The sequence below is a fragment of the Calypte anna genome, chromosome 4B (genome assembly GCF_003957555.1).
Source record: "Calypte anna isolate BGI_N300 chromosome 4B, bCalAnn1_v1.p, whole genome shotgun sequence".
Classification (NCBI taxonomy): Eukaryota; Metazoa; Chordata; class Aves; order Apodiformes; family Trochilidae; genus Calypte; species Calypte anna.
In genome coordinates this window covers 12,796,143-12,810,944 of record NC_044249.1, presented here as the reverse complement: position 1 = coordinate 12,810,944, position 14,802 = coordinate 12,796,143, and the positions used below count along the sequence as shown (strand labels likewise).

The 14,802-nt window shown below is 36.6% G+C and overlaps 1 protein-coding gene across 2 annotated transcripts in view; it reads right to left on the bottom strand.

Annotated features, from left to right (window-relative positions):
- Positions 1–14,802, bottom strand: part of CAMK2D (calcium/calmodulin dependent protein kinase II delta) — a 139,365-nt gene that overhangs the window by 58,390 nt on the left and 66,173 nt on the right. For both annotated transcript variants that reach the window (XM_030450930.1, XM_030450929.1), the window contains exon 5: positions 5,037–5,091. In XM_030450930.1, coding sequence (XP_030306790.1) covers positions 5,037–5,091 — 55 coding nt within the window. The remainder of the gene's footprint in view (positions 1–5,036; positions 5,092–14,802) is intronic.

Sequence of the window (14,802 nt, the reverse complement as noted above, 5' to 3'; positions counted from 1 at the left end):
CTTTATTGTTATTATCATTGTTTACCATGCACATGTTGCTCAAAGAAGTTGTGGAATTTCCATCCTTGAAGAATTTCCATCTCGAAAAATCCCTGAGCAGACTGATTCAATTGGACTTTGCTTGAGAAAGGGATTAGATGAGAACCTCTTGGGGTCCATACTAACCTGTTATTCACTGATTTTATAAAAAAAGAACAGAGCAGCTACCAGTAAACTTTTTATATGCCATACAGGGGCTACTAAATATTCTACTGCTTCTTGGATGTAATGTTGTTAGGTCGATTTTTTCCCCTATATCTTCAATGATGAAACATGATGGCTGGGGAAGGGCCTGAATACAAACTACACAAACAGAAAAGCTCCTTAATTAGGAGGTTCTCTTTGCTTAATGAAGGCCATGACTTGATAGGCAAGTGAGATGTACTCTGGTGAATTCATGGCTCTTGTGCTCCTGCTCTGTTCCCAGCCTTCCATGGAGAGGTGGGCTGAAATCCAAACTCTTGCACGTTTTGCTGATCAACAGAAATACTTAGACTGATCTCTAAATATAGCAGGAATTGAACAAACTCTAGCATCCCACTGTGGCTGCGCTTAGGGGCTCTGGTTAGGCTGTGCACTTGGATGCTGCACATTGTGTGCATTTTCGAGGCCTGCAGCTGTTTTTAGCTGTTTATTACAGCACTGGAATATATCAAGATGTGCATGTAGTTGTGAAATTTCTAAGGAAATGAAAACAAAGGACTTGCCCAGAGTTTGTTGCTTCTTTTAAACTTTCTCCCTCCCTCAGACTAAAATAATGGAAAACAGATAAACTGTACCACTTGGGTAGGATTCATACACAGATTCTGGTCTGTATGCTTACATTAGAACTACTATAATAGATCAAAAAATATATCCAGGTAGGCAAAGTAGAGGGTAAACAGTAATAAAATAACCCCCAGTAATAAAAAACCCCCACAACTCTGGTCCTTTACTATAAAGCTACATGAGCAGTTGTCAAGCTCCTTTCTCCCCACAAGATTAAAATGGGAAGTAAATGGATGGATCTCCATGGATGGATCTTCTGTACAGATAGATCGTCGCCTTCACTGAGGTCCCCCTTTCATGACAGGGGACTCACGATACCAAGCTCTTGCAGCTTTCAGGATATAAATTAAACACCACTGGTTCTTACAAATTATTGTTATTCTTTCTTAATTTTCTGAAGAGCATACTAAAATGTCAACAGATGAAGCACACGGATTTGTTTAAACAAAAGCACAAGTAGATGTAGAAACATCACAACCCTTTGCACCAGGCATGTCTTCCAGTCAGACCATGGAGTGAGAGGAAAGCAGGATTCCTTATACAAAGGATGCTATTTCTATTTATATCTCAGAAGAGGTACACTAAGAAGCAGGTTTTAAGTGCTTCATTCAACAGACTCTACTAAAATAAATGACTATTTCCAGTGTTTAAGTGCCAAATATTTTTTTTGCAATCTTTCATAACTGCATATATAAAAATATTTACCTTGATCTATTATATTAAATTAATTAGTAAAATGTATAAATATATGCAGATATTTAGAAGAAACTCCCGGATTAGTAAAGCTGGCTAAAGAAGCCACTGCTGATGATCACAATGCTGGTGTTTCACCCTTGGTTACACTTCTTATTTCTTAAATTGCTTTCACAATGAAAGTGCAAGGAAGCAGTCTTACAAAATTACAGTAGCCATGCACATTTTATGTCTATCTGTAACATTTATGATTCTGGAAAAGGAAGGTTCAGTTACTAAGCCTATGCAAAGATTGTTCTGCAGTTAGATTTTTTTTTTGGCACTTTTGTTTCTTCTGCACAGTACAGTCACTCCACTTTTCAGTTCAACAGCAACACCAGGGTTCTAAATGTACCAATTGTTGCATCTCATCAAATGCATTAAAATGGGAGACACTGAACAAGAAGAATCTCATTGATTTGCACAAGAGAGCCTTCAAGTGCTACAGCTGTTTCCATTCAGATACAGCAATTAATACTGACAGAACTGATTAGATTTAAACTCAGATAATGTCATTAGCACTGAGGACAATCTCATTCATCCTTAGCAACTGCAATGGGCTGACAGACAAAAATCCTAACTACAGATGCCTTGACCATTAAGAAACTTCATAAAGTCCATTACAGATCTTACTATGCACATTCTACTGATCTTCAAGCTACTTCAATATACCTGGTGAGAGAAACGTAACAGAAGGACGCCCTTTGTTTGGGAGAAATATCACAGAAGGGCCATCTTAGTTATTTTCTGAAAAAACATAGCAACGATACTGGTAGATCAGTAAGATGCCTCTGCTCCTCAGCAGCAACATCAACAAGACCTTGAAAATCACTGCTGTGATACTTCAGTGTATCCATTTCTCGCAGGACTTCTCACAGGAAGATCCCAATATGGCACTTTATTAGAAACTGTAACTTTCATTGTTCCATGTCCAGTTTCCAAACTGGACAATTTTGAAAGATTTCCACCTTCCCTAAAACTCTTCATCCAAATGCAAACCTGTAGCAGAGCACATTAATTATTTTTTTCTCCAGATAAAAGCACAGCCATCACTGAGGTATACAAGTGAGGCAACAGGCTTCTCCTTCAGATAGTAGACACCTCTATGATATTAATTCATAAGCAATTATTAGAAATGCAAAATAGAAAGAGACAATGATGGCTTTTTTTCTGTTCACAGAAAAAGCACTCTTCCTTTTCACTTTCTTATGTGGGATGCGGGCTAGAAGAAATTTCTAAAGAAACAGTCATACTGAATCCCACACAGTCTGAAAGAAATTGTTAAGATAATGACATGATGGTAGGTGTGGGCGGAGTGACAGTGTTACACCACAGTCAAGCTCCTGTTGAGTAAAAATCAAATAAATTTTCAAAGGCATGTACTTGTCCTTAATACTACAGAAGTGCGTTTTTTGTGGCAGGTAATTTATGTCCATTAAAACTATTAAAAGCCACTAACCCATATATTTGTTACTGCAGAATAAGATAAAGTTTCACTAACAAATAGTGGGCATTAAAGCAGTAATTTCTTAATCAGAGTGAAAAATTAACTGTGGATAGGCATCCTTACTAATTAGCCATAAGTTCTTCAAGGACACAACATGTTGCTTTTCCAAAGACAGCTGTCAGTCTGTATAGTCACATGAGCAAAACATAAAAAACTGTGTATGTTGAAGCCTTCTTTCTTTGAACAGGATGGAAAACAAAAACATGTTGATTGTTCTAGATAAGCAACTTATATTTGATTCTGTTCCTATGTTTGTCTTGAATGAGGCCAAGGGGGAAAAAGAGAGCAACTTCCAACCAGTGCAGAATGCTTCCTGCAGAAATGAGGTTTCTGCCAAGATAGTATGTCTGGGTGAGGTATTAATTTTTATTGCAGAACACAGGCTTCTACATGTTCTGTTACTATCAAGATACAGATACTGGTATCTACAACTACAAAGGCCTTTGCAATCATAATCTCCTGAGATATCTCTCAAACTATATATCCCCTCTAAGGCAGAAACAGACTAACTGCAATTTGAGTATTTTCTAACAGTCCAGAAGTACAATAATAAAGAAAAAAAAAATCCTTAGTTTATGAGTGAGATATTGTCCCTAGAACTAAGAATTCTGCTTCCAATTATTGAAAATGTTCATGATTGAAAGGATTTTTTTCAATTCGACATAGAAAGATTTAATTTGTATGCATTAAAAAAAAAGAGACAAGAACAAAAAAATTAACCCAGTGCACATTAGAGAACAAGTATGCCTGTTGTCCCCTAGAGCCATTTCCAAGCCAACAGTTAGAGCACTTACCTTGGATAATGACAAATTAGATAAAAATTCCTGCTGAGCCCAGATAGGATTTGAGTACTGAACCCTGATAGCTTTTACTGCAGACAGGCTATTTAATATTTTTGCAAGGCTAGTCTGAAATTTAGTCTTGAAGAAGACTTCACAGATTTTTTAAAAAATTTAAGTCGGAAATTAAACCAGCATGTAACCTGAACATGAAAGCTTGTGATTGTGGAAGATTCAGGTTTTAACATACCTATGCTGGATGCAAATACTTCAGTTTGTATGCTCAGAAATTATTTCACATTTTTAGGGTAAATTCTCATTCTAACCAAAAAACCCATGTTGGGCTTAAGAAAGCTGTTGTTGATGAGGGGAGTCATTTGTCAGAACCACTAACTTCCCCAGAAAAATCTTCATCTGAAATAGGTAATTTTACCTATATAAGTCAGTTTTGCAAGGGAATTCATGTCTGCCCATACCCAGCACCAAAAGCAATCACTTTTCAAGTGAGTAGAAAAGTTCTACTGTCCTGGGGAGGAATGAAAAACATCAATGTCTCTCTGAGAGTCTGAGACACATAGTTCATGTTGTCTCCATCCCTTCTTCCCCCCTGATCTACACATACACATAGTCACTACATGAATGGGCCACAGGACTGAAATTCCTGAAGCAAAACATAGAATAAGTAGGAAACTTCCATTCTATTTGAATCATTTTACATTCTGAATGAAGTAAAAATGCAACATTTTATATATCAGTATGGTAACAATTGGGAATAAGTCTTCCCAGTAAACTCTGGCTTACCTTTCAATCTAGCAATGGAAATTTTCTGCAGAAAAACTATTCTTCCATGTGTTTTTTTATGTTTCATTTACAGACATCTGACTTGCAGCAAATTACTTTTTCTAAGTCATCTGTTTGCTTAACTTTGGCAGATACCATGCGACTTTTACTCACGTTTCATATTAAGATCCTTTTCAACAGTGGCCCTATTTATTGAAAGTTTAATTTCAATTTCATTGATTGACACTCACAAATTAGCTCTTCCATATGCAAATGACCAAACATGCTACTGTCCTTCCATCCCTATTTACATCTATTTGTTCAACTCACTGCACCAGAACCATTCATTTATCTTGTGAACTTCTATTTATATCTAAAAGCTTGAATACTGCATCCCCAACATGCTGAACATATGCAAAACACATACTTACAAGTCAAAGACTAAGTAATGGAATCCTTCTTCTGATATGCTGTCATGAAGCCGCACTATTGAAAGGAGGAAAAAAAGATAAACACCAGTCATCTTTTCCATGTCTTTAATGACTGTCTTTGATTTGGGGGGAAGGGAGGATTTTAATTCTATGATAGAGCTGGTATTGCAATATATGCTTTCTCATTTGTGTGGTATTTTTTTTTTTGTTTTTAAGCTTCCTACCTTCAGAATTATCTTTTTCATAAGGTGAGCTAACCACCCAAAGGACTGTATGTGCTGCTCATCATACAGTAATTTTTAAAGACTCTCTGCTCGTGCTATGCTAGAGAAGAAGGCTGCGGGCATTTCCTATCACACCACAGACTGCCTTTGCCCTTCATGCTGAATCATGACTGAACAGTGATGAAAGCACTGTCAGACTTCTTATTAATAGATTCTATTAATTTGATTGAAATCCCCTTATCCTAGGCAAACCCCCCAATGAATCTTATAAATAGACCGGAGACCACAGGGGTCTGCAGTCAGTGGACTTTTATTATCTTAAGCACTATACTTAATATCATACAACTGTCTTCCCAGCAGTGTTACATCTTAAGAGTTGGAAACAAAACAAACTGGGGGGAAAAGCACCACAATTAATCATAGATTTCAGCAGAATAACAAACTGTAAGGGCTTTGTTAACAAATTCCATGATCAGACAATAAGTACTGATTTTGAAAGAGAAAACATCATTGCAAACTAAAAAGTATTCAACTATAGCTAAAATAAATGAAAAGCAAAAGGGCACATTCACTTAATAATTCAAGATTCTTACTTAATTAAGTAACTTATATTAAAAATGAAATCACTGTTTGCAGTCCCTATAGTAATTTGCCCTTTATTAGTCTCACCTCCTTGTTCTAACTTTTAATTAAATGTCTGCAATTTTAGAGATCAAATAGTGAGATATTTAAACAAGTTAACTACTGAGACAAGGACTAATTGCACTGTAACAAAGTCAGCTGCAGCAGTATAACAATATACTACTTATGCATTTGAAAGCCAGTTTCCTGTTCATTGGATACATTATTGTAATAATATGTGCTTGTAGGTTAAAAAAAAAAAAGAAACAACTTGTATGTGACTGATTTATATTCCCTTAAAACAAACAAACAAACAAACCCGCAAACCACCCAAAACAAACTGCTTATCCCCAAGCACCATACATACCACACCACTGAGAATAGTCTTCCAGAAGAACAATCCAAGCCCACTCTTTTTATTAATACTCCTTAAGCAAAGTGAAAACACGCCAAAAAAGATGGGTACAAACATCTTAATGCATGAGAGGCTGTGAGGGAGCTAAGGCCTCTAGAATTACAAACTACACCAGCCTAGGGAAAAACAAACAAACAAACCAACCAAACCAAAACAACAAAAAAACAACCCTGGCTGAAAAGGCTGGCAGACTTTGGGTTTTTTTTCCTCCAAAAAAAGATGAAAAAAAAATTGTCTGCATCAAACAGCTACCAGCTCCATCATTAGCTTGTCTCCTTAACTGACACTTCTCAGTGTGGTCAAAAAGGGAACAAGCTGTATTCTTGCACATAATTTTTACTACATATATATATATTCCTCTAATCTTACCTGTCATCCACTTTAATCATATACATGGTGAAGGGTTGCGAAGAGATCAAAAAAACTTACAGCCCCCTAATGATTAAAACTCCATGTCAAGTTTACCTACACCTAGCAACTTGGTATCCATATCTAAAGTTGTCTCCTAGAATGCACCAGTCAGCTGCAGAATTTATTCATTTTAAGATTTCAAATCACATCATGATACAAGTATGCATTGAGTTTTTCTTAATTACTTTAAATGAAATGACAATATCCAAAACTAATTTTCTCACACTACATGAAACTTTGTCATTAGCTTGATTCAATTCACTATCACTTACAGACCAAAAAAAAATAAATTTAAAAAATTAAAAAAAATCAGGCTACCCTGAAGCTGCTTCATGTTCAAAATCGACCTGATGGAGAAAGTGCAAAAGAAATGGATTTTCAGTTTTCCCCAGATATTATCTTTATGTATGAATAATTTTTCACACAATAAGTGACATTTGAAAAAAGAAAAAAAACCATACAAACACAACTTTTGAACTTAATATTTAGCCTAGGGAAACATCTTGTGTTTACACAATACCAAAGAGAAAACCAGCTCTTGGCTGACTCACTACTCAGAGCTCGTGATTAATCTGAAGAGCCAAGTCGGTCTAAATCAGAATTTATAGTTTTGGCTGGTTGTATATTCTATAGTTGTCCAAGTAGCACAAAAGGCCATTGCTGCTCTGGTAAAAGATATCCTATTTATATATAGATACTAGAAGGACATACAGTGTAGGATTCTGTAAGCTAATACTACAAATATCAAGTAGTATAAGATGTAATTGATTATAGAGTTAAAGCACACCAAAAGTGTAATAAAAATTAATCAAATAATAACAGTGTAGAAAAAGCAAGAAACAGAAATCTCCCAGATCTAGGCTGAGATTTCTAGCTCAGAGCAGACACCTTTAAATCATCTGGCTTTTGAGTACACCACTTCCTATAGTAGCATCAAAGACACTATTAATCAATCCATTCTCAAAAATAAGCAATGTTTAGCAGAGCTGCTTGCACAGACATGTAACATAATCATAAAATAATAAATTTTGGAGTGTAGCTAGTAACTTTTTCAGATGCCTCTTCAAAAATATTTAAAACTTTTGAATATTTAATACACAATAAATTATACCTTTTGGTAGAAACTGTTCCTAAAATAGATTTGTAAGAACTCAAAGTGTGGTTTTCCTGTGAACATATTTTTTTGATTCAAAGCAGCATTCCCCTCCCCGCTGCTCACTAACAGCATTACAGACTTTGACTTTCTGTTCTGAATCATAATATTATGTGTCTGCTCTACAGAAAACAGCTTGATATAATGGCCAAGCAACCTTATTATCTCCTTTCTTGATGTCTTCCTTTAAAGGAAAAAAGGAATAAAAATAATAGTATTTCACATACTTTCAATGAAAACCAAGTTCCTCCAGGAACAGAGACAAGTCAAATGGTAGATAAAGTCAGATAAAAATTCTTTGGGGTAAAGATATTTAATCACATCTAAAATTGTTGCCAAAATATTTACTTTTGTGAAATTGCTAAAATCATAATATTTGAGAAGAATGAGCTTTAAACAGAAGTTCATGTAATCATGATTCATGATTAGTGCAACAGCTCAACAAACATGTAAGAAGGGAGGTGTCAAACTGCCAGAGTGCTGTGTGATAGGGAAGGCTCCATGCAATCCCATTCATCATGCTTATTAAAAGAGCATGGAAAGGGATAATGTCTTTAATGACAATGTAGTTAAAGACAACCATTTTCCCTTTGGTGCTATAATTTGGTGTTTCTGGACTCTCAGAAGCATTAATCCTGGACCTCTCAGAAGCTAGATGTCTTAATGCATTGTTAGAAAGGGGTCATAATATAGTATATCAGAATATATCTCAAATAATGCACTGTTAGAGGTCAATCATCAATAGTTTATGTTTAAACATGGTTGGAAAGACACAGATATGTTGCATTTGCTGAAATATGCAGATTATTTCTTCAAGTTCCTGCAAGAAGAGTGAAAAATGGGCACTCTTTTCCTCTGTATTCACTTCCAAAAGCATATTAAAATATCTATGCAGATCTTATGCTGATCACTCTTGTAAGAAAGACAACCCCCCCCCAAAACAAACAAAAAACTAAAACAAACAATGAAAAACCCAATAACAAAAAACTAAAACTCCAACCAACTAAAAATGGACTTAACTACTTAGCGGAAGGAACCTAATAGAATATCTTAATGTAATCTCTCTTGGAATGTCTAACTGCCTGCCACTGGGCATAAGCTGTTGTATTTCAAGATTCTATAACCCTGAAACCTCAGTAGCTAAAGCAGTATAACCAGGCATGGATTTTGGTAATATTAGAACCACTCTATTTGCTATTTCAAAACACTTGTCTATATGCATTTTCAGTTCTCTTGTCTCTGACAACAAATGCCTTGCACTCAACAAAACTGTTTAACTGAGACATGGACGATCTGTAGTGGCTCAGGACTATCAAGGCTTGGATCTCCCTGCAAAGTCATCCTGTGTCATCATTCTTGTTCTATACAATAAACCACAGGGAGGAGGGAAAGAAAATAAAGCTACTGTTAGAACTTCAGAAACTCATAAGGGTGCCAGTGCAAAAGACACTAGAGCAGTGTCAAAAAAAGCCAAAATTCATCCTAGTCCAGATCCCAAGCTAAATGTTTCAAACACAAAACACCATACCGGTGCAGAGCTGTGGATGCAAAGGCCTGCAAACCACTGCTCAGGACTGCTGCTGTTTGCATTGACCAGACATCTACTTGCTTAAAAAAACCAAACCCTAAACCAAACCACAAACCAACCCATCTTCACTGCACCCTCATCTGTAACTCAACACTCTGCATTTTTCTATCACTGTCACTATTTCCTCTCTTTTGAGGCATAGTATAAAAAAAATCCTCCCCCCTGCTGTTAAAAACACAAGCAGTGTACTATAATACTCACTATCACTGATGAGTTTATTCAAGTCAGCAGTGCTGGGCATGCTTTTAACAGGTCTATATTCAGCAACAATGAATTAAAACAATATAGCTTCCAAATCCATTCAAAGATAAACAAGTTTTTATTGCAGAACAAATTCACAATTATTTAGGGTCAATAACTTGAGAAAAAAACCCTATAATCTGCATTTGTACTAGTATAATGAAAATGACAGGAAAAAAATTAGGCAATTTAATATTTGGAAAGAATGAATTTGTCCTCAAAGCACACTAACAATGTTAACTAGAATGAACAAAATGGCAAGGATTCTAAAAATACTCATTTGTGACCATTACACTGTCCCATCAAGGCCCTCACATTGGAAATTGTGTTCCAATTAAATGCCAGGAATATTTACATCCACTGCTTTCATTAAAACTACTCAGGTCTAATGCATGCTTACCTAACTCAGGTGAGTGTGCATTTATGTGTGTGCACAAGCACAGAAGAATACTGCGGAATCATGTGGTATTCTCGAAGGCAAAAAGAGCAGCTGGAGTTACACACTTTCATTTATTCATATATGAAAATAGTAACATTGCATGTAGTTGTTTAAAGAAAGAACACAGTATGAAAATGTACACCTGTATCTTTACATCTTTATGTAATATATAAGTGATATACTGAAAATCCTGTGATTTAGACTAATTCTTCTTCACAGTTAAAGCCCTGATTTTGTAAGTTTAATGAGATTTTTTACAACACAACAAAAAAGCCTTATAAATATAATCAGATTAAGCTTTATGAGTATAGCTGCATGGATTAAAAGAAAATCCGACACAATTTTTTGCGAAGAGCAAACTGATGTCTCAGCTGCCAGTGTTGATGCATTAAGCGCTTATATTTTTTAACCATTTTAGCATTTATCAGAACATGTAAGAAGAAGAATGACAATCTGCAGATAATTTAATGGAGTGTTAACTATTAAGAGGACACATCTGTAACACAGAGATGTTACATTATTAAAATTATTAGGTTCAGAAAAAGGCATACTTCAACTTCCCTCTCTTCAAACACTTTCAACACAAAACCATAAACAATTTATATATTGAGCACTCAGAGAAGTATGTTTATTTTTAAATGCTCCCCCTTCATAAGAAGGAAGCCGCAAGGTATCTCAAGGGATCAGCTTATAAAAACAAACTCACTCTACTTTAAATATTTTAAACAAAAAGGAGAGCAGAAAACTGTAATCCTGTGGCGTAACTCAAGAATGCCACAGAAATTCCACTGCTCTTCCAGACCCTCTCATGGGGGAGAAAGGGGGGGGAAAAGGGGGGGGGAAAGGGGGGGGGAAAGGGGGGGGGAAAGGGGGGGGAAAGGGGGGGGAAAGGGGGGGGGAAAGGGGGGGGGAAGGGGGGGGGAAAGGGGGGGGAAAGGGGGGGGGGAAAGGAAAAAAAGGATTTAATGCGTTGCTGAATTTCTCTTTTGCCTTTAAAGATTTAACTTATTCTCAAATCAAGTTGACTTGGGGAATATTTGCCATCCCTCTCTGTGGGAAGATTACAGTAGAATATACAAAGAATCTTTATTTCCCCTTATGTCTTACTAGAGGCTGTATAGCATGTATTACAAATATTACTTAAGACCTTTGTCTACAAAAGACAAATGCTGCAATTTATATTATTCATTTAGCCTAAAAGGTAAGTATATATTCTTTTAATTCATCTAAAACAACATATCAGCTAATTTAAATTAAAGCAATTAAATTTCCCAGTTTATAAACAGTAGAAGGCCACAAAAAAACAGCTACATTGGTATAAAAATATATCAGTTTTTGCTTAAGTTGGGGTTACTTTTATATGCACAGACCTGAAATTCTACCCCCTGTGAACTAAATTTGACGTTAAATTTAACATTAGTACATATAGCACAGTAGTGCCTGAAATGTTACAATGAATGTAAAGTATCACTTTTTAAGGGCATCTGGAATTTTATGTTCAGTATTCCTCGGAGATCAGAAAATGCTGTATTCTGAAATGCTGGCTGCAGGCCTAGGATCTGCTCCAGCCAAAAACCTGGTTCTACAACAATAAAACGTGGACCCATACTGCTACCAAAACACATACAAGATTTTATTTCCTTAGGAAGTTCCTGACCTGCCATTATTGGAGACCAGGGAAGTATTCCAGGCAAATACTACTACATGCACCTCCACAGCCTTTCCAGGCCTCCACAACTGAGGCACCACTCAGACCAGCTTTGGTCCAACCCAATGCAGATGTTCTTACACATCTCACGTGGGCAAAGGACCAAATGCAAACAGAACATTCCCATCTTCTCACATTGTGCAATTGTTCACACCTACTTGGCCAAATCTTTCTATTCTTTGGACTGCTTAATCACGTATTTACATATGGCAATACTTTTTCTAAACAGATGATGAAACATGTCCATAAGATTTCCTTCACAAAATGTGAATCTTCCAAGCCAATAAAGACAACAGGAAGCATCTTCTATGCCTATTATTGTTTCACATTCCATATTTTACAGAATAAACCTCTCACTTTTTATGTTACACAGCAGCTCTGTAAATTAGTTTATCTGTGTTTTCATCTGAAAGGTTTTTGTTACATCTGTGCTGAAAATTCTAAAGCAAATTTCATAGGATCCAGCCCTCAAATTTTTCATTACCAGCTTTGACAAAAAGACCTAAAATGGATGCAACAGACCTAAAACATTACCACACCTCTATCCCTGGTGTCCTCTTTCACCAGCATCAGTCCTAAATACCATGAATGTGCACACCATGATCACCCAGAGACCAGCTACATGCACACCACTGCAAACCATATAACTCACATGTCCTTCAGACTTGGGATTATCCACTCCTTAGAAGTGGCAGAGATTTCCTTCCCCAAACAAGCAGCCAGACTAGAGCTTCCCAGACAGAAAGCAGCAGAAAGAGGCAGCTCCAGAATGGAAGGCTTCTAGCTAACACTGACTGGTTCAAAAATGTTTCCAAAAGATTATTGACTTCACAGGATTTCCACTGCTATTTCCCCCTCTTTTAGCCAGGCATGGTTTAGCACACAAAACTGCAGATAAATACTTTTATGTGTAATTGTTACAGCTACAGCATCTTTCCTAGGGCATGTCTTTACTACAAATAGGAATATGGTGTAGAGATGTCCAAAATGACTTTTAACAAGCTGGTGTGTGCACCTCTCTTAGTTTAATTGTATCATCATAACTCATTTAACCTTTTGAGAACAGCAAAATCAAAAAAACAAGCCTATCTATCTTTACACTATGCTGGAGGTTACAGTGAACATGCAAAGAAGTTTGTTTCTTATACTCACCACAAAAGTGCAAAAGCAGACTGCCTGAAGTGTCTCAAGGAAAAAAGTAAGGTTTCATAATCTTAGCTAATGGTGTGATGCTGCTGACATCCATGCAGTATCAACCACAGTGAACAAAAATTTGCAGAAATTTGCACCTCCTGCTACAATCAACCAAGACAACACATAAGCAGTAGAAGCTTTCTGTAAGAGTGTAAGACTGAGAGATTCCAAATACTATACCAAGACAGAGTGTTTCCATAATAATCCCACTCCATCTCTAATGGTGATTTGGGGCTGGCCTTAAAACCATCTGTATTATTTCTGAGTGAATGTGGCTTCCCCCTCTACAATTATCTATCACAGTAAGTCCTGCTACCAGAACTGAAGACAACTATAAATTACTATCATTTGCCTAATGTTCAAGTTTACAAGAGAATGATGATTCTAAATGATTGAAAGGGTTTGTTTTACAGAAAAGCAGGCAATGCATATTAACTTAATAGATGACAAACTGGAAAGCTGCCATTGTCTTTTAATCAACAGGCTCACAGTAAATGGAAAATCAGAGTGTTTGTCCTGCCCCACGGGACCACTTGTATGATTGTAATTAGCTCAGTGAAAACCCCACACAAACTTGGATGGAAGAAAAGCTGCAACAGATCTGGAAGCCTGTCTGTATTACAAAACCAGGCTACTAATTGCAGTTGAAGCATCTGTCTAAATATTTTATTTTTTTTTAGCATATCCAGTAACTCCCCAAATATATATCCTACAGAAGGTAGATGCAAAGCCATTCAGCTGCAATTACAACTTTAGAACATCAACAAATCTTTCCCCCAGCAAGACTGCATGGCCAAATTCAACACCAATCCCATTAATATTACAGGCAAGTATAAATCAATGGAATACAATTAAGTAACACTTAAGGTCACCTCATAAATAAATGTGAAACAAAAGTGAAACATCATTCTTGGATGATAGAATTGCTGGATGCACACAAGCGCTATTCATTGCTGAGCAGCATAGGAAGCATAGCTGTGGATTTGATTAAAATACAATAAACATCACATCTTCAAACACAAGTCTCAGGAAGCAGGGTAACATGCTTGGCCCAGTGGCAGCTGTAACGAGAAGCTGGATGTATTTAAAGGAGGACTAGGCATTCTAGAGGACAAACTGAAAATTAGCAGCACATTCCCATAGACAGTACATGTGCGCTGGCAAAGCCACCATAAAACAACTTCCCAAATTGGATTAGGGAAGTGTGAGGCCTCTACAATGGCAAAAAATCCTGTATCAGCAGGTTTTGTAAAAAGAAACGTCTTCAGAGCTGGAAATCTGCAAAAACCATCACTGAACTGAGGCCAATTAGGAGACCTACTCCATTCCAGCCACTCCGGGGGCCCTTTAAGTGGCTTTATGACAGATCCTTCAATAAGGAACATAACAGTCTCCCTTCATGACAAAAAGTTGAGTTGTCGACTTTTTTAAGGCAAATGCTTGAAGGAACGAGGATAATCCTAAGGACCCTTGAACATTTGCATGCTTAGCAGGACAGCTACCAACCTGGAGCTGAGACATGGACTGAGTTTAGCCTCCTGGTGCCACAGCAGTATACAGCTAGTGCTTTTGTAAATTATCTTCTATGTAAATTTTTACATTTTCAATAAGTAACAAATTTCCACATGCTCTTCTCAAGATATTATAAAGTCTCTTACTGAATGGGCATTCCGTTGACTGATATGCAGAATATGTACATAAAAAGGCAAGAGGAAAAGGGATTTGTGCATGTGACATGATACAGACAAATTGAGCCTATAAAATCTACTTCCA